Below are 19,611 nucleotides of genomic sequence, written 5' to 3' on the forward strand. Positions count from 1 at the left end.
CACTCATTAACATCCTTGCTAAGAAGCTTACCCAATAGCTAGACATATTCAGAGGGGTAAATTATACCCTGTAACTGTCATATGGTATTATCATGTTTTCCATCTTTACCGCTTGACATTTTGGCTCCTGCATATTTGTAGGATATGTTGTACGTACTGATGATGTAGAGCTCAATACCACGACCAATTCTGCGGCGGTCAGGACCAACATGGGACCCGGGTCAGGAAACTACATGGAACCTCCCCCACAGAGATTGATTTATCTGCCAATGCCTGCTCCTCCATGGAAGGATAACAGTTGATAAAAGTTGGGTACACCCCAATGTAATCTCAGCAACATAACACACCTCAGAGTACGCTCCCCTGTAATCTCAGCCACGTAACGCCTCGAAGAGTACGCTCCCCTGTAATCTCAGTCACACAATGCCTCTGAGAGTACGCTCCCCTGTAATCTCAACCACTTAACACCTTGGTGAGTACGCTCCCCTGTAATCTCAACCACGTAACACCTTGGAGAGTACGCTCCCCTGTAATCTCAACCACGTAACACCTTGGTGAGTACACTCCCCTGTAATCTCGCCCACGTAACACTTTGGTGAGTACTCTCCCCTGTAATCTCAACCACGTAACACCTTGGTGAGTACGCTCCCCTGTAATTTCAACCACGTAACACCTTGGAGAGTACGCTCCCCTGTAATCTCAACCACGTAACACCTTGGTGAGTACGCTCCCCTGTAATCTCAACCACTTAACACCTTGGTGAGTACGCTCCCCTGTAATCTCAACCACGTAACACCTTGGAGAGTACGCTGCCCTGTAATCTCAACCACGTAACACCTTGGTGAGTACGCTCCCCTGTAATCTCAACCACTTAACACCTTGGTGAGCACGCTCCCCTGTAATCTCAACCACGTAACACCTTGGAGAGTACGCTCCCCTGTAATCTCAACCACGTAACACCTTGGTGAGTACGCTCCCCTGTAATCTCAACCACTTAACACCTTGGTGAGTACGCTCCCCTGTAATCTCAGTCACACAACGCCTCGGAGAGTATGCTCCCTTGTAATGTCAACCACGTAACACCTCGATGAGTACGCTTCCTTGTAATTTCAACCAAGTAACGCCTCGGAGAGTACACTCCCCTGAAATCTTAGTCACGTAACACCTCAGAGAGTACGCTTCCCTGTAATCTCAACCACGTAACACCTTGGTGAGTACTCTCCCCTGTAATCTCAACCACGTAACACCTTGGTGAGTACGCTCCCCTGTAATCTCAACCACTTAACACCTTGGTGAGTACGCTCCCCTGTAATCTCAACCACGTAACACCTTGGAGAGTACGCTCCCCTGTAATCTCAACCACGTAACATCTTGGTGAGTATGCTCCCCTGTAATCTCAACCACTTAACACCTTGGTGAGTACGCTCCCCTGTAATCTCAACCACGTAACACCTTGGAGAGTACGCTCCCCTGTAATCTCAACCACGTAACACCTTGGTGAGTGCGCTCCCCTGTAATCTCAACCACTTAACACCTTGGTGAGTACGCTCCCCTGTAATCTCAGTCACACAACGCCTCGGAGAGTATGCTCCCTTGTAATCTCAACCACGTAACACCTTGGTGAGTACGCTTCCTTGTAATTTCAACCAAGTAACGCCTTGGAGAGTACACTCCCCTGAAATCTTAATCACGTAACACCTCAGAGAGTACGCTCCCCTGTAATCTCAGTCACACAACGCCTCAGAGAGTACGCTCCCCTGTAATCTCAGCCATGTAAATTCTTTGATGTAAGACACAAATTTTTATAGTCATTAGAAGCAAGCTTCTAACACCACAACAAACAGGATCACAAAAAGAGGTTGTGAGGGTCAGACTGACACACTGAGGCTGTTAAGAGTTTAGTTCGAAATTTTTTAATATCACTCAGCCACATTTGAGGAGCCAGCTGAATACTCAAGAAGAACCCAGCGTTTTCTTCAGCACTTCTAAAAGGGCAGGTTTTATTTTAGTTTCTCACTAATTGAAGTGTTTTCTTAAAAAAATGTTACCTAAATTAACAAAACATTTAATTAAAATGGGAAGCTTGATTAACATGTATTACAAGATTCTCTCTCCTTCAATCTTGTTTGGATTTACACCTCAACAAAATAACTTGAGAGGCCCAATGGGTAGCAATACTGCCTGATACCCCCATGGCTAAGGGTTCGAATCCCCCCTCCACTGTGGGTGTGGATTTGCATGTTCTTCCCCTCTCATGTGAGATTCCTCCTGCAGTCCAAAAACAAGCAGTTAGGCTAATGGTTTATCAGAATTGTCCATAGTGTGCGTGGTCATGCATCTAATACATTGGGGGAAATCAAATTTTATAATAAAATCTTTAAATGCAATAAAAAAAACTAAAAATGGCAAAAGTGTGAGTTGACAAGAGGACTGTGGAGCAGGCGATCAGCCTCCCAGGGAGTCGTCACACGGCGTACGTGTTAGTACAGGAAGAGCCACAGCAAACCAAAGCAAACCAAAGCAAACCAAAGCAAACCAGCTCATTACAGAGTCAGAGTCCCCCGGGGTGGGCGTGGCCGGTTTGGACCCCACTAGCGTCTCGCTGACCACCACAGGGTGGTATGTGCGCCGGGTGACAGTTTTCACCACCTTTGTCACCTGCGGATGGGCGGGGGGGGCGAGGGTTATACCACAAACAAAGCAACATTTACAATCCATCTTACAATGGGCGCAGTGAGGTCAATCAATGGGGGGTAAACTGAGGCGATGGGCTGGTGGTATGTGCCGCACGTCTGTGAACCGTGATGCCTGATCCAGATGTCTGTTAGCCATGATGTGTGAGCCGCAGTGCGTGTGCTGTGTGCATTGTACCTATGCGCCGTGGTGCCTGTGCCGCGCATCGGTGAGACGTGGTGCCTGTGCTGCATGTCTGTGAGACGTGGTGCCTGTGCCGCATGTCTGTGAGACGTGGTGCCTGTGCCGCGCATCTGTGAGACGTGGTGCCTGTGCCGCATGTCTGTGAGACGTGGTGCCTGTGCCGCATGTCTGTGAGACGTGGTGCCTGTGCCGCATGTCTGTGAGACGTGGTGCCTGTGCCGCATGTCTGTGAGACGTGGTGCCTGTGCCGCGCATCTGTGAGACGTGGTGCCTGTGCCGCATGTCTGTGAGACGTGGTGCCTGTGCCGCATGTCTGTGAGACGTGGTGCCTGTGCCGCGCATCGGTGAGACGTGGTGCCTGTGCCGCATGTCTGTGAGACGTGGTGCCTGTGCCGCATGTCTGTGAGACGTGGTGCCTGTGCCGCATGTCTGTGAGACGTGGTGCCTGTGCCGCATGTCTGTGAGACGTGGTGCCTGTGCCGCATGTCTGTGAGACGTGGTGCCTGTGCCGCATGTCTGTGAGACGTGGTGCGTCTGCCGTGCGTCTATGAACCGTGGTGACTGTGCCGCATGTCTGTGAGACTTGCTGCGTCTGCCGTGCGTCTATGAACCGTGGTGACTGTGCCGCATGTCTGTGAGACGTGGTGCCTGTGCCGCGCATCGGTGAGACGTGGTGCCTGTGCCGCATGTCTGTGAGACGTGGTGCCTGTGCCACGCGTCTGTGAGGCGTGGTGCCTGTGCTGCGTGTCTGTGAGGCGTGATGCGTCTGCCATGCCTCTATGAGCCGTGGTGTGTTGGAGTACGCCGTCTCCACCGGGTCCGTGAATGAGACGAGATTCACCGCTGACACGGGGAGAAGTTGCAAATCACCGGTTTATTCTCTTGACTGATTATAATCAGGGAGCGACCATCTGACATACATTCAGCATGTACAGGAGGGAGCTCTGCCATATGTATCAGCTGTATCCCTTTTAAAGCCCTTTGGGCATCTCCCCCCCTCTCTCGGCACCTTCCGTCTACGTGACAACCGCATGTTTGACACTTGCTCTAGTTAGTCGGTTAGTACTTGTCCTTGTGGAAGGCTACAGATACGTAAGGGCCGCTGACGTTCTCTGTCGCTCCCTCTATCGGACCCGATTAGGTAACCTTGCCCTGCCGGCACCAGTCAGTTCTCGTTTCAGTTAACTGCATTTTTTAGAATGAACCCCCCCTCTTTCATCATGCCCTGCTTTAAGCTATATTCTCCTTTTCCTCTATTCATTGTATGTTCTTTATAATTCTATTGAATCCCACAGGTGCCAGTTAAAATCTTAACTGGTGAGGCCACTGACACAGCAAAGAAAATGGCCACACGAAGTTCTTCATGGGGTCCCTTACGCCCTTGGGTGTGGAATAGCTCACCGGCACCCTACAAACACACAACAGCTTCCCCCGATGGTCTTGCATGGAAGAGGGGGTAACAGCTCTCCCGATGGACAATGCGAATATACCAGACTGCCCCACTGAGATCTTCAGAGGACTCTGTTAAGCAGAAAGCTGTCACCTTGGTCTCTGTGCGGCGTGTGGTCCCGTCATCGGAGGTGACCACGGACACGTGGGACGTGGGCGTGCCGGGGTCCTCCTCAATGGTCACGGTCTCCTCCACAATCTCCTGAGGCTCCTGCATCATTGCCAGGGATGTCTGGTTACTGGGACTCTGCTCCTGCGAGGAGGGGGGAGGGCTTAGAGAGACATAGAAAGAGGGCAGCAAGGTGCCAGGCCTGCTCCCCGCACCTGCAGTCTGTGAAGGATTTCACAGTCTTCCAGAGTTATAAGGGGGGAGGGAGTGTTTTAAAGTCTAAATTGTTCTTATTTTGGTACATTACTGAGAAGCACCCCTGAGGTATTCATGTTGGTACTTAACTGCTAACAATGAACGTTTAAATATCAGTTACAAAAACTGACCTATTCTTAATTGCCTTCAGCAAGGATCTCAAAAAAAGAGAAAAGAAAAACATAAAGCCCATAGATCACAGAGCCACATTTGGCTCATTTGGCTTTTAAATCCTGGCTGGCTTTGATGCATTCTTCGTTTGTCCCGTTTATTAATCGTGCGGCTGTTGTACGGCGCTTTTCTCCGGGCGGGGCCACACCCCCCCGGCTGCTCGCGGCTTTAGCACGGCGGCGCTCTGACCCGCTGCGGTCAGTACTACGGCCTGGCGGGTAGCCAGGAAACGGGGGAATTAGGTCGGGCTTCACAAGGGCTGTAAAATCGCTGCTGCGTCACGGGGAGCTGAGTAAAAGGAAAGCGGCCAGCCGACTGCAGCGGCATCACACGCAGGAGACACGCCCCCGATCATGGTCTGGAATGGGGGGGGGGGGTGTGGTTCGCACTCCCACACAGATGACATGAGGGAGAGGCTGGCAGCTACCCGTCAGGGCGGCCCCACCCCGGCATCACAAAGACTCCCCTTATGAGCAGCCCCGGTTACCCTAAGGACTCATATTTCACGTGTCGACTAAAAATACCACCCCCGACCCCACTGACGCAAGACACAGGGGGAATGGGAAATTCCTGTGGCAGGACCAGCTCTCCCTCCACCGGCAGAATGTATACAGCCATGCTGTCAGAGCATCCATTTTCAGGCAGGAGAAGGCCGGGCCCTGGTGACCTGCTCGCAGGGCAGAGGGAGGACAGACCTGATCCTCACCTGCACCTACTTGGGTGATGAAGGTGCTTGGCAGACTGATGTGGGGGTAAGAGAAAGGCAGCGTCTATGAACGGTGAGGGGGTGGGGGGGCGGATCTGACTTCTATCACCCCCCCCCCCCGCCCGCCACCCAGTGAGCTTTTTGGGATTCTGCTGATCTTCCCTCTGTGTCCGGTCAATGCTGCCCTACAAGTTCTTAAGAAATCCTGGCATTTCCCGGGCAGGCGGGCAGCACCACGGTCACGCGCCACGTGGCGACGCCGCACACGGTACAGAGCTCGGGGCACGGCCTTGTTTTAAGATAACTGATCAATAGAGCTGACAGCCTAAAAAGAGGGGGAAAAAAAAACGTTTTTTACGAGACTGATTTTATCTCAAAACATCCATCAGTGAAAAACCGTATTAAGCCTGTATTAAGCTGTAATTTAAGTAAAACTTGCAACAGATCCAGTCCCTCCCATTACTTAGTTACCTTGTAATTTCTTAGTTACTTAGCTTTTAATTGATTTCACTGTACAAGATTCACCTCACGATTTTCCGAAAAGAGGAACTTGACTCGTTTAAAAGTTCAGCACTGTGAACCATCAAATTTATATACAAACAATATAACTGAAGTCATTGAATGGAAATAAAGCACCCCCCCCCTCCATTAATAGCTTCTCAATTCACTCCTCAGTCAGGAAAAAGGCAGAGATAGTGGGTCAAGCGAGCAGGTGAGACACAGCAGACATCATAAGAAAATCGATGAGGCAAAAACTGCCCTTTAAATTATACAGCCAGACATTATTGGCCTGTGCATCTGGAAAGTTCCCAAACATTTAGGACTTTAAAAGCACAAAGAGCTTACAAAAATAACAGTGACTGCAAACCCTTCATCCATCCATCCATCCACCTTCTACATTTGCTCAGCCTATACAGGACTTATTTCTGTGAAATTTACTTCAAGAAGCAATCATACAGCACATAAATAGTCAAGAAAGAGACTTTTAATGTTAGTTTGACATTTTAAAGTAACACAAGACTACTGCTGGTTAGTGATCACCTACTGCTCTCACCTCACATCACCTTTCTCGCTCACGTTTTAGACCATGTATCTAGCAGTGATTGCTAAATGCCCCTCATAGAATTAATCTCTCTGTAAAAACTATTGGTGTAACCTGGAAGTTTCCAGTTTCCCAGAATTCCCGCCTTCTGACCAGTGGCGCTCTGGTAATTATGGGGCCGATCACCAAGAGGCAGCATATCTTTACCGTCATTAGAGGTTCAGACAAAGCCTGCATTGTAGCGTTCATCGCATTGAAGCAAGACAAACAGCGTGAGCGTGGAGGTCAGCCGGAGGCGGGGGAGCTGGAGCGGATCCCAGCAGCCAGGCCCTCCCCGGCGGGGAGCTCGCGGCCACTCTCTTAGCTAGTTAGCTTGTTAGCTGGCCATTTCCTAATCGACCGCGACGTGGACAGGAGGAATGGGGAGAAAGCCTGATCCCTGCTCCACCTCTGCTCACCAGGGACAGGGAGCTGCTGGCATGGAGCAAATGGCAAATGATTGATTGTGCAGGGGGGGATTGATTGTGCTGGATTCCCCCCACCCCGGGTCACAGGAAAGGAGGCCAGCAGCTTTGGCAGCATGCTTGGGGATCTGATCGGCGGCTGAGACGTCTCGCCGACTCCCGGCAAGCTCCCCTGCCCACCTCCCTTCATGGGCAAATATGCAGCCACTGCCCCCCCCCCCGGAGCTCCATAGTGCTTTACCCCAAAGCACCAGCACGAGTCTCTTATCGATCCAGCAGCCGCATCTAATGTGCTGTCGCAAGTGACCTCTGACACCAGGAAGTAGAATCCACACGGTGTGTTCCAAACGGCCCATTTTTCCTCCCCGAGTTCCACTTTGGGACAGGAAAACTTTTCGGGGTCCCACAGACATGTCTGGAGTCACTCCCTTAGGTACCAGTTTCATTAAAAAAGGGGTTTTCTAAGGATGCTAACAACACAGACAGGTCAGACAGGAGGATTATAATGAGGAAGGTATGGCAGCAGATGATGCATTCTCCCTGAGAAGCTTCGCAGTTGCTAAGGACAGGTATGCTTTTGATTTATGCCATATTAAATTTAGATTTTCTCATCAAGGCTTAATTACTGTTTAGATTGCTTCTTCTGACACATGAAAAACCTAAGTGGCCAATCAATCGTTTGAGTCTGAACAACACGAAAGAATCGTCAAAGAACAAAGCAAACAGCTATCAGTGACGGTGGGGGGGGGGGGGGGGGTGGTCTCACCCATCAAAACACACACAAAAGGAGAGCGGAAAGCGGCTGTGAAAATTTAAACCACCCCCGTCTCGGATCCCCCCCACAAACTGCATCCCCTTCTCCGGGGAAAGTCATGAGAGCTTTTTCAAAACAATGACATATTTATTCAAAATAAGGGAGCGCTGAAGAGCCATACAAAGCCTACAAAGGACTCTACATCAGGTTTTATTCATAGATGGTGATTACACAAATAAATCATTAAATATATTACTACTGATTATTAATCATTGCTTCTTCTCAATGAATCATAATCAGTAATTAAAGAAATGTATTTTCAAACAAGACGCTGAAGAATTTACCATCCACTGACTAGAATTATAGCTAAGTGACACAAATAAATTCCTCCATGATGAAAGTGCTGTGGCTGCTGTACAATGCAATGCCTCTGTCAAGTCTGAAAAAGGTCCATCGGATACTTTTTTAGTTACCATTCAAGTGGGATCAGTGGAGGCCTAATAGTTAGGGACACATACTTGTAATGGAAAGATTGCTGGTTCGAATCCCCGACCAGCAAAGTAAAACTGAGGTACCCTGAGCAAGGTACCGCTCCCAAGCACTGCTCCCCAGGTGCTGAATTAGCTGCCCCCTGCTATGTCACGATGTCACATATGAGTTAAATGCAGAGGACACATTTCATTGTTGCGCACTGTGTGCTATGATGTGTCAAGAATAACTAATCACTTTTCCCTTCCCTATACAATGCATCAAATACTTTTTGAGTTATTGTGCTAACAGGATCAAGTGTCTGTGGGACCCGTCCCAAATCCATATGTTCTCCCCGTTCAGGTAATACAATTATGCAAATAAAGCCAAATATTACTGTTAAGCGATCTGAACAGATGACAAATTCTGCATTAGAAATTCCATACATACTGGGTTATCATTTTAGGTTTACATGGGCCCTCTTATGGACCCCCTAGGCGTTTGGGCCCCTCTCCTGCACCCCCTGGGGGTTTGGGCCCCTCTCCTGCACCCCCTGGGTGTTTGGGCCCCTCTCTTGCATCTCTTGGGCGTTTGGGCCCCTCTCCTGCACCCCCTGGGTGTTTGGGCCCCTCTCTTGCATCTCTTGGGCGTTTGGGCCCCTCTCCTGCACTCCTTGGATGTTTGAGCCCCTCTCTTGCATACCCTGGGCATTTGGGTCCCTCTCCTGCACTCCTTGGGCGTTTGGGCCCCTCTCTTACTTTCTGCATGTTTGATGGGAATGGCGCAGATGCACATGACACTTAGATAACCTCCACGGAGTTAGCCTCTCTGTCCCGCCCAGCCCCCAACATATTAGCTGACGAATCTGTTAGCACTTCTCCTCTGAGTTCACCCCCAGCCTGGCGCCTCATGCCGTGACCTCCTTCCTGGTGCCTCCCAGCCCCCAGCGTGTAGGCAGAACGCAGTAATGCTTGTCTACAGGAGCCAATGAAGAATGTGGCATTAGCTTCTCTGGGGGCAGCAAGGATGCAAAGACTGCAACCTAATAAACGTGATAGGGAATGCAGGTGTCCCTCTCCGGAGTCACCCACACACCTCAGTGCACTAAAAATCACAGTGTATCACCTTGGTAACCCCTGACCCCAGCATGGTCTCTATAGAGCTTTGCACAGCCCCTGTCTCAGCGCAGACCTCTACTACACATCTGCTCCTTTACGAGCATCTGACAGGCTTCCACATGCTAAACCGGAGGATTCTGGGAGAGGAGTCTTATTCAATCTGCTTTTACAGATCAGCTGAGCTGCTTTTAAGCCCTACATACTGTATCAGTGTTTTTTGGGCTCTTCCTGCTGTTACCTGTCGACAGACTTGCCAAGAAAGCGTCCTTAAAGACTGCAGCATCTGAGGACTAACCATCAGCAGGAGGGCAGGCTAATACCTGAAACTCAGCAGGCCATAGGGCCTGACGAGGAGGCCCCGTTAGTGCATGGCTGCCTGGGCAGGGATGCCCCTTCTGGTGGGGGGCTCTGGAGCTCGGGGAACCTGGAAGATCTCACACACTGACATGCCAGTGTGTCAGTCTCCAGTGCTCAGACTCTCACATGCACAGGCTCCTGCACACACACGTGCAAATACACACGCTGCCGGCTGCTCTCTCACACACACAGAGGTCACGCCCAGTTTGATGCCGCTCAGCCAGCAAGCCGGGCCGCCAATTTAAGACCCTAATCCAATCCCACGTGCTAACAGGCTAATCAGCCCGACACGCTCGGCCAACACTGGTTCAGTGGCCAGTCACTGGTAACAAAGGGGTGGGGGGTTATGTCCGGTCAGGGGAACGTTAAACAAAAAAACTGTTTAGAAGGCAGATTTTTTTTTAACTGTACAGCAGGAGAGCAGAACTCTAATGCAAATGGGCAGATAGCTTTTATTGGCCTTGAGAGGAGTCCAAGCAAGGTTACCGTAGAAACTGCTCCCGGTCTCACCTGTGCAGCCTCAGCCCTCGGCTCAGATCCGCATGATTTGCCGAGCTTTGGGAGGAGAATCGACATCATTCTACAAAGCTGAACACGCAAGAAGGTAAAGGGGTTTCATCATTAGTTAACGGAACCCGTTACCTATCTTTTAAGTTAAGTTACACACACATTGTGATGCATAGAGTCCATTAGCTAGGTGACCACATTATCATCTTAACTTAAAATTATAATTTGTTAGGGGCGAGTGCTGAGTAATCAAGATATTCAGCGCTCCCCACAGAAGGCCATTATGCTGACACTCTGAGGTCACTGCTTTCAGTTTGCGGCCGTTACCCTCTAACACACTTCTAGAATATTCTCAAACCACTTAATACTGAGCGCCTAAAGCCTCGGCCATTGGCTTTCCGGCAGAGGTACCGGGTGCAGGGGCCCGAGACGGCAAATAGCGGGAAACGGAGACAGGCGTCCACGGGGGGGGGGAGCAAAAGGACGCAGGGAAGCTGCGGGCTTCTGGAATGTGGTGGCTGACACGCCGGCCCCGCCCAAGGCCATGTCCCCTAACATTAACTGTGCACTGTGGAGAACAATAGTGTCCAAATCCCCCCCCCCCCCACCGCCTGCATTCCTTCTGAGCCCTAAAACCACCGTCGACAACTCTGGGCTGAATGTTTACGCGTTACTAGAACTTTCTGTACCCTGTAATCTGAGGCAAGCTGAAATTCCAAAAATACAAGAGCCAGGACTAGAGTCAAACAAACAACTAGGCTTCAGCAGGAAGGAAAACTGACCCAATATTTGATAACGTCAACAAATACAAAGAGGCCATACAGCAGGCTAACAGAGCCAGGGAGTTAAATGTGGCAGAACCACCGACTGCCAAGTGTTTGGCAGTAACATGGAGACTGCTGTCATGTAACAGGTACGCCTCAAACATCAGCCAGCAGGAGGAGCAGTCAAACCCGCAGGTATTTGGGCTGTCTGGCTGTCCATTCGAGATTGCACACAGCCAGCAGCATGATGGTTACGGACATTGACTTGTAACCTGAAGGTTGTCCTGAAGCGGGAGCTCTGGTAAAAATGAAATCAAGTTCTATAAGTGGGTGAAACTAGAAGCTGTTTTTTTTGTTTGTTTTGGAGGAACAAGGACACAAAAACAAATAACAGCAGCCAAGACCAAAAATTGATTTAATTTAAAGAGAACCCCCAACCACAGTATTTCTGTTCTACTCCATACTTGACTGCAGGCCTGTTGGAGGACCATCCTGTGAGACTGCCCCCTGCTGGCGCTCAGTCATCGCCACATGCCACATCTGCCTAGCATCTCCCAACACCTTTGCTACCACGAGCTACAATAAGTTCTAGTTTTAGCTCAAAAACAAGCCCCCGCCCCCCCAACAAAATTCCTTCCATGTTTAGGGGATTAAGGGGAGACATCACCAGAATTCCTTCCTCGTAGGGTGGCAAAGTGCCAGACTCCTTTGGAGGAGAGAGGCAAAGCATGACTTCAGCTCTTTAAATACTTGAATGACAGGACAGATAGGCGCTGGCAGGGGAGGAATTTTAATGAAATCCTTCTGAGATGATGACTGAACCGGAAGAGTTTCATGAAAGAGACCACTCCTATACCGAGCATTTGAATACAACATTTACCGCAGCAGATGCAACTAACATGTGGGTGTGTGTTCCAGGTACAGCTAGGTGGAGCGCAGTAGATGTAACTAACATGTGGGTGTGTGTTCCAGGTACAGCTAGGTGGAGCGCAGCAGATGTAACTAACATGTGGGTGTGTGTTCCAGGTACAGCTAGGTGGAGCGCAGCAGATGTAACTAACATGTGGGTGTGTGTTCCAGGTACAGCTAGGTGGAGCGCAGCAGATGTAACTAACATGTGGGTGTGTGTTCCAGGTACAGCTAGGTGGAGCGCAGCAGATGTAACTAACATGTGGGTGTGTGTTCCAGGTACAGCTAGGTGCTGCTTCCCAACATTCATTTCAACCTGCTGAAAAACACCTGAGAAGCCCTACAGACTATTTGCTAAAACAAATATTGACCCAGTCTTGGTCTTTATGAACCAAGAAGCTAAGAACTAGACACAGTAAACTTCAGACCTTGCATGCTGAAAGATAGGTTTGGTTAGAAATTGTCATCCTGATCGAAGAACTCCTGTGTAACCTTTCATTCTCAGGCACCTCTTTCCGGGCTGCAGATCATAGCAGTCAAGAGTTTGAAGCTTTTATATAGACTTTGATGTTGATGAGTCTTGGGTGTTTTTGAGTCGAGTCTCTGTCATGGCAATGGTGTGCTTAAAGATCATGGATGCCTTCATACCATTTGAGCTCACACATTTAATTTAAGAAGTGATCAAACCTAATCCTGGTGTAGAAAAAAACAGCAGCTGAGTGTGTGCATCACAACACATGGATGTCATGATGACGTCTGCAAAGATAACCTCCTTAGGAGGAGAGTCCACGCGTCAATCAGCTAGCTACAGCACAGCAATGCTGTTTGAACCACCAGGCCCGTGTGATTCCTCTTCTGAAGCTCTAACGATGCTCTATGGATGTGAGTGACTCCCAGACGTCTGACACACCAAAGTGGAACTCGGCAGATATAACCAGAAAGCAAGTTTGCATGTTCATAAAATCTGTACAGCCAGGCCAAAGAAAAACCTGAAAAACAGCGGTAACCTAAAAAAAAAACAAGGAGGAATTCCGAAGCATGACAACAGCAACAAACAACAACAACAGAACTCACTCTGGTGACCCAGAAGATGAGGAAGCATCATATGGTGAGTCCGGCTGGTCATCACCCACGGCAAATGCACATTCCAGACAGCTTCGGGGAAGACTCTCTAGAACTGGGCTGAGAGTTGACCCACTTTGCACCCAGACTTGCGGTAACGATGCTCCCACCCAAACCATACCCACCACCACATTAAAAACAGACTGTCTGCACACCAGCAGCCGTCGCACGCCTCCCAACAAGGCTGCCGCCGTGAGAAGCTCACTAGTCACTGGTGAGCCAGTGCTCACTAGGATGTTTAGAGGGGACCTACCCTAGCAGACTGCAGGACCATCAACCAACATCCATATGGGATAAATGCAAACACAAAAGGACAAATTTCTCACTCAACAGCGTTCTATTCCAGGTTCGGTTCCCCAGGCTAATGCCAAGAAATGTTTGGTCGGGGGGAATCAAATAGTTTTTTGTCAGCCTAACGATCCCATTGTGGTCTAGGTCTCCATGGTAACACCCGTTCACTTGTACCCTGTCCGGAAAGTCCCCCACAGGAGCCATGAGAGTGTCCACATTCCTAAGGGACTCTGATGAAGAATTAAAAAGTAAAACCTCTGTTGCTCTTCTGCTGTAAAGGCTGAAGTCTGCCGTAGGCATTAAGATAGCGTTAATGCTCACTGAGGAAACACCGTTACTGGTAATAAAAAAAACAGACAGGACACAGTGCCAAGGACACCAAGCTATTGCAATTCACTGTTATTTACGACCATCCATTATTACTCTTATTTAAATTCACTTCCAAAGGATTTCATTTCAGCCGTCATGCTGGTCTAATAAAACATGCGAGACATTCCTCACAGAGGATCAGGGGTGGTCATGCTTCTTCAGGCACCCACAAGATAAATAAACCAAAAAATACATAAATAAATAACTCATAAGCAACATTTCTGAAGCTTTAGCAGTCTCCCCCCGCAGCGGGACATCAATATTCTTTCGCTAAAGCAGCCACATCTTTCTCAGCAGGTGAAGGAGTGGATATAATCGAGTGCGTTTCAGCGGCGATGACACGGTAAAATGCAACATGCTATTCGGAGTCCGGAAGGCAGGACGAAAAGAGGGACAGCAAGAGCCCACCGCCTGCTCAGTCGTGTGAATTCTGATTTATTTCAGCATTAGATTGAAGACCACCTCCCTAGAAAATGCAGACACCCAGACCATGTATTAGGTCTCAGATTACACCTAGTCTGTGGCACCTACTCCATAAATCCCTCCTTTGTTGTTACTCAGGCTCCCTTTTCTGTCTGAAAGGGGCAGCGAGACTCATTAGGACTAAAAGAGACGGCAATGCAGGGGGCTAGGGACACATGCCACACTGCCCCAATGGAGGGGAGGGTCCAGCCTTGATTAGCTGTGAGAGGTTTTTCCAAGCCACCGCTCTTCACTAGTCTAAGGGGGGTCCGTGAGCTGCTGGGTTAGGGAGGGAAGGACAGATGGAGGAATAGAGGGAGGATTTCTGGGAAAAGGGCGCGGGGGACTTAAGAAAACAGCTCTGCTGTGTTCACGTGAAGCCATGTTACCCCAAAAACACTAACTCTGATCCCGCAAGGCTCGAAAAAAGACCATGTTTTGGACCCTCCTACTCTTTTAAAACAACAAACCCCAAAAATACCAGACAGACGACAAGGAGGAGGAGGGGGAGGATCTAACAAAGAGCAGCCTTATCCAATAAGAGGGGGCTCAGAAAGGGAAGCGCTTCTCCGTCAGGAGGAGATCTAAAGGAGTCTTCAGCAACAGAGCTCTATTTACATAACTGCGGGACCCCCAACTCCCTCTCCTGTCATGTCCAGTGTAAATAAGGTGGCTACATTAGCTTCCCGATGAGCCGTATCTCTCTTTGACCTTCGGGGGGGGGATGGGGGGTCCACTCGGCCCCCTCCAAGACTTTTCTGTATGGTCCTTTCTCTTCCACAGCAGCGTCGTATCCTGTTCTGACAGACGCTTGGCCAAAAATATACCAGACGGGGGCTGCCACCAGCACAGACAGAGGGTGCGCCCCGCTGAGCTTGCCGTAGCGTAACAGCGAGGACACGGTCTTGGTGACAGGGCCCACAAACGCGGTCCAAGCGGATACTTGTAATCACGGGAAAAGCAACATTAGGAGCCATTCAGACCTCCAGCTCATAACGTCATGGTCTGTTGGCGAAGAAATGTAGTGAGGAGCCGTTTTCAGTCTATAGGCCCACAATTACCCAGCATGCATTAGCCACTCCTTCCTGTAACAGGGATCCACAGAATGTCTTTGGCTTTTCATGGCACCAGGCTCTGCTGTGGTGAAACCAGGCCAGGCAAGGACACTGTGATTCACTCCGGTGTGACCAAACGCTTGTTCTGTGGAGAGCATGGTGAAGGGTGCCCTCAAATGTTAGAAAACCAAGGATTGTGCTTCTACTTTGTTGTGTACTGAACAAGATGCCCCAAATTCAAGATAAGAAATGGCATCATGCAAAACACTGGTAAGGGTGTTTGATGGCCACCTTGCGCTCCATCGGAATCTACTGTCTACAAACATTCAAGGTGGGCTACTCTTGGGTTTAATTCCCAATGGTGCCAATTAAAAAAAACACAGCAGCAGTGAGGACATGGGGGGGGGGGGGCGCCTCAGGCAGGTTTTTGGCGGTTTTCGTACTTGAGCGGCAGGCATGCCGTCCCTGATTACGGAGCTTGCGGCCCACGTTCTGTAAACAACGGCCACAAACAATGAGATTTATTGTCTGGCATAGAGCGGGATTTCCTGATGGTGCTGAAACGGGGAGCCCAGAGTATGACAGAGCCACGGGAACAAAGCGAGAATCAAAGTTTAAGCACACATAAGGATGAAGAACATGGACAAATATGCTGCATACCGCCTTCCCACCAGGGTCTCCACACCAGGACATGCCCCGAAGAACCATCATGGAAATCATTAACCCAAAATGACATTTAAGGCAGATGCCTTAATGTCCACCCTTATCTCCGGGTCTGCTGGCCATTAGCCAGAAGGGTAATCCCATTGGAGGGGGTTGGGGAGGTAAGGAGTCATGTATAGAGTGCCAGTTGGTGCGGAGTGAGGGGTCTCCCTGTGCTTTTGGGGGCTGACATGACCTTCCCCACTGGGCCTCTTTCCAAGACCCCGGCCGCTCACTGGCCAGGGGGGTGGGGGGCAGGGGGCAAACATGGGTTACAGTTCTGTCGAGGGGTCATGATGGGTGAAGAGGCAAGAGGGGGGCTAGATGACGATGTGGGGGAGGTGGAAAATGAATTTGCACTTAGCCGATCTGCCCTGTCAGTGCGACGTGTTCAGAGGGGTGAAATAATGAGACCAGCATTGGTATGGCACCGGGATCAGCACCACGATGCCAGGTCCAGCACCACACATCCGCTCTGGGATGAGCATTACAAGGCCGGGATCAGCATTACATGGCCGGGATCAGCATTACATGGCTGGGATCGCTGACTGCACACTCATGTCGGTGCTTCCTACTGCTCAAAGCACTCCATGCTGCATTCTGTGTACGTCACTCTTCACAAAATAAATACTAAGTAAAAATAAATAAATTCAGGATCCCACAGCTCAATTCCAGTCCATCCCCTCTCTCCCCCCCTCCCCCGCTGTCTTCCTCAATCTCCGTCTCCCGTTTCACGGATCTGTCTCTGAAGCGAAAGACGTTCCCACTCCATTGGTGCGCCCACCGCGCTCCCCCCCACTCTGGAAACAAAGCTTTTTCAGTCCCACTGACAATAGGAAGAACAAAATGCCCCACAGGGGGTCTCTGTGATGGGGCCCCATCAATCACAACGCTGGGGGTCGAGGGTCACTCTGGGGAGGGGCAGTCAGTCCTGTCCGTGGGCCGTGCCACACTGTACGTTCCTACATGAGGGGGGATGAGCCCCAGTTAAAGCCCAGCCTTCACCAGCTCCCACGGGGGGGGGGGGGGGGGTCCGCGGCCGTACACAAGCGAGTGCCCCCCGATAGCCCCCGATAGCCCCACGACTCCCACAGGATGACAGGCATCAGCTCCAGATCGTGTTGCCTTATCTTGGCACCCTGTCACCCTCATATCCTCCCGCCTGGGTTGTAGAGCTCATCACGCTCTCCCTGCAGCTGGGGGCTATTTACATGGGGCGGGGGTCAGATCCCTACACATCTGGTCCATCTACAGCACTGCCTATGAACTTCCAGTAGAAAAGGCAACCAACCCCCCCCCCCCCAACATAGCAAGCCTTGAGAGGAATGTTTGGGGTGGGGCTGTGGGGGGACTGGAAGGTGAAGTGGCAGCTTCTCACACAAATAAGGTCCACCCCTGATGCACCCCCCCCCCCCCCTCATGCTAGACCACGTAAATAAGCAGCACGGGGCCACAAAGGCACGGAGCGGCTTGGACACTCAGGGGTTCGATCTCATTCGCGGGTCCGCAGCCGCACAGAGACTCGGCTGGTAACTGCTTATGGAGCTCATTAGCATGTGAATTCAGGCTGTTCATCTGCAAATGTTCAGCCACAAAAAAAAGTATTTCAAAGAGACGTGTACTCACACACACACACACATAAATCTGACTCGTTTCAGACGATGATGGGGAGAGAAAACAAAGAATCAAAGGCTGCATTTGGCTTCCTGTGCATTTCCATGGAAATGAGCTACGTCTTCAGATGCATACATCAAGGTCTTTGAGGCTCTTGGTTGAGATTCTGCTCGGGTCGGCTCACGATCTCAGCATGCCAAACGGGGCACGACCAGCCGACTTACACCGTATTTCCTGGCCCGCTGTTGGCTGAGGACTGCATGGTATGTGCGTGGGTGGGGGGGTGGGCTCAGTGCCTGCTGACTTGGCTCACGTTTGGGAGGAGAGGGGGCTGGACCTCAGGGCACCCACGGAGGTGGCGGTCAGCTGCCCCGTAACCCCGACTCCAGTTTCAGGAGCCTTGGCAAACACGACACACACAACAGCGGCCGGGAAACAGGCAGAGGGGAGTCACGCACGGATGACTAACGCGGGGGCTGAGTGGGGACAGGTGGGACCCCAGGCCTCCCAGACCATCAATGCTCATCGGAGCTCTTCCGGTCAGTAGCCATGAGTATTCCATTTCGACAAAGTAACCTAATCTCCACCACGCTCTTCTGCTGCCTGCCTCTCCCAGCGGCTGTCTGTGAGGCGATGTGAGGCGATGTGAGCCTCATCTCCCGCGACACAAAGGGATGTCACAGCTACTGTTCACACAGCCGCCGGGGGACAGCCAGACCAGGGATACACGGTCTCAAGGATTCTTGGTGTGGAAAAACAATTTCAAAAAACACAAAGAATATCGAGCAGACCTTTAGGAAGCGGGAAGCCACTGTGTTTAGCAGGAGCATGTCCAAAAAACAAACTATGGCCAGGATTAATGTTTTTATGAAGAGTCTCCTGTTTTGAAGCAAACTCAACCCCATTCTTCTCTGTCACACAAAATCGTACAAATTTATGTTAAAGTGAGGCAGTCGCGAAAGGAGCCAACACTAACATTTGCCATTATTTTCCGTTTTCTTTTTCATACAAGGCTGTGGCGTCTGGCAAAACACCAGCCCCTTCGGTCAGACCCTCTTTGGGTCCAGAGTCCAGCCCTTTGGGTTGCTGTTAAGTTTAAAAATAACGGTCTTCAAACTGAGACATGTTCTGGTGGACGACTCCACTGTAATTAAGGACCAGAGTCCGCGGTGTGCCTCGGGTCAGGCCTGGCACGGGCAGGACGCCACGCTGTCCAAGGCTTGCCGTTGGGTCGGAGCAGATGGGTGTTTCTGGAGCTCCATCCAGGGCCTTCAGGATGTATAGCACATGCTAATAGGATCGAGGGCTGCTAACAGGCATAATTAGGCCTCATCTCTCGGGGGCCAGCAGGCAGCATCCATGTAGAAGCCCGTTAACCCAAACAAACAAGCAACATTTACAGATTACAGCTTGCTGCACTTCTCTGACAGATCCTCCACTTTTGAGAAACCTTTATTCAATGGAATAAGAAAGCAAACACCGTTCTGTAAAAGGCACAAATGGGTCAATGTTACAGGAGAGCAGAACAGGGGCTCCACTGAGGTGAGAAGTCAAGGTAAGGCCCCCCATGTTTGGAGGCCGTGCTGGTCATTCGAGGAATCTGTGGCAGCGGGCTGTGGGCGGGGCCCGTCACATGCCACATGTCACCCTCCAAGATAGTGGAACACACGTTGGAGAGGAACTGTCACGTGTCAGAGGACATGCGTTTTAATTATTAAGCTGATCACTTAGACTGTTCTATAGCAACTGATGTTATTATCGCTCCAAGTCAGGCATGAGTATGAGTTAGCCGGGCAGGCAGCAGCTTCATAGACAGGGGCAAAGTGACACAGGAAATTCAGCAAAACAACAGGAATGAAGGGAAGCCAGCAGGACGGCAGCCCCATTAACAGCCGGAGAATTTGGCGACCTTCGCCGGCAGCTTCCGAAGGGCCAGCAACGGCTCACGGGGTCACTGGGATGGCGTCCATCCTTCCCCCCTTTCCTCCCCACGTTTTGGACACGGCCCCGATGTGTCAGGAACAAACTCCCAGAGAACGTCACCGC

The 19,611-nt window shown here is 50.5% G+C and overlaps 1 protein-coding gene across 16 annotated transcripts in view; it reads right to left on the reverse strand.

Annotated features, from left to right (window-relative positions):
- The window catches only part of arvcfb (ARVCF delta catenin family member b), a 113,638-nt gene that overhangs the window by 29,376 nt on the left and 64,651 nt on the right, over positions 1 to 19,611 (reverse strand). For 13 of the 16 annotated variants that reach the window (XR_011989267.1, XM_072708982.1, XM_072708983.1 and 10 more), the window contains 2 exons: positions 4,421 to 4,579; positions 2,548 to 2,658 (listed from right to left, as the gene is read on the reverse strand). Coding sequence is in view for 15 of the 16 variants with exons in the window: in XM_072708982.1 (XP_072565083.1) it covers positions 2,548 to 2,658; positions 4,421 to 4,579 (270 nt within the window). In the remaining variant the exon portion in view is untranslated. The remainder of the gene's footprint in view (positions 1 to 2,547; positions 2,659 to 4,420; positions 4,580 to 19,611) is intronic. The other 3 variants (XM_023812335.2, XM_023812333.2, XM_072708978.1) reach the window with 1 other exon arrangement.

Source organism: Paramormyrops kingsleyae, chromosome 2 (assembly GCF_048594095.1).
Source record: "Paramormyrops kingsleyae isolate MSU_618 chromosome 2, PKINGS_0.4, whole genome shotgun sequence".
In the NCBI taxonomy this organism is placed as follows: domain Eukaryota; kingdom Metazoa; phylum Chordata; class Actinopteri; order Osteoglossiformes; family Mormyridae; genus Paramormyrops; species Paramormyrops kingsleyae.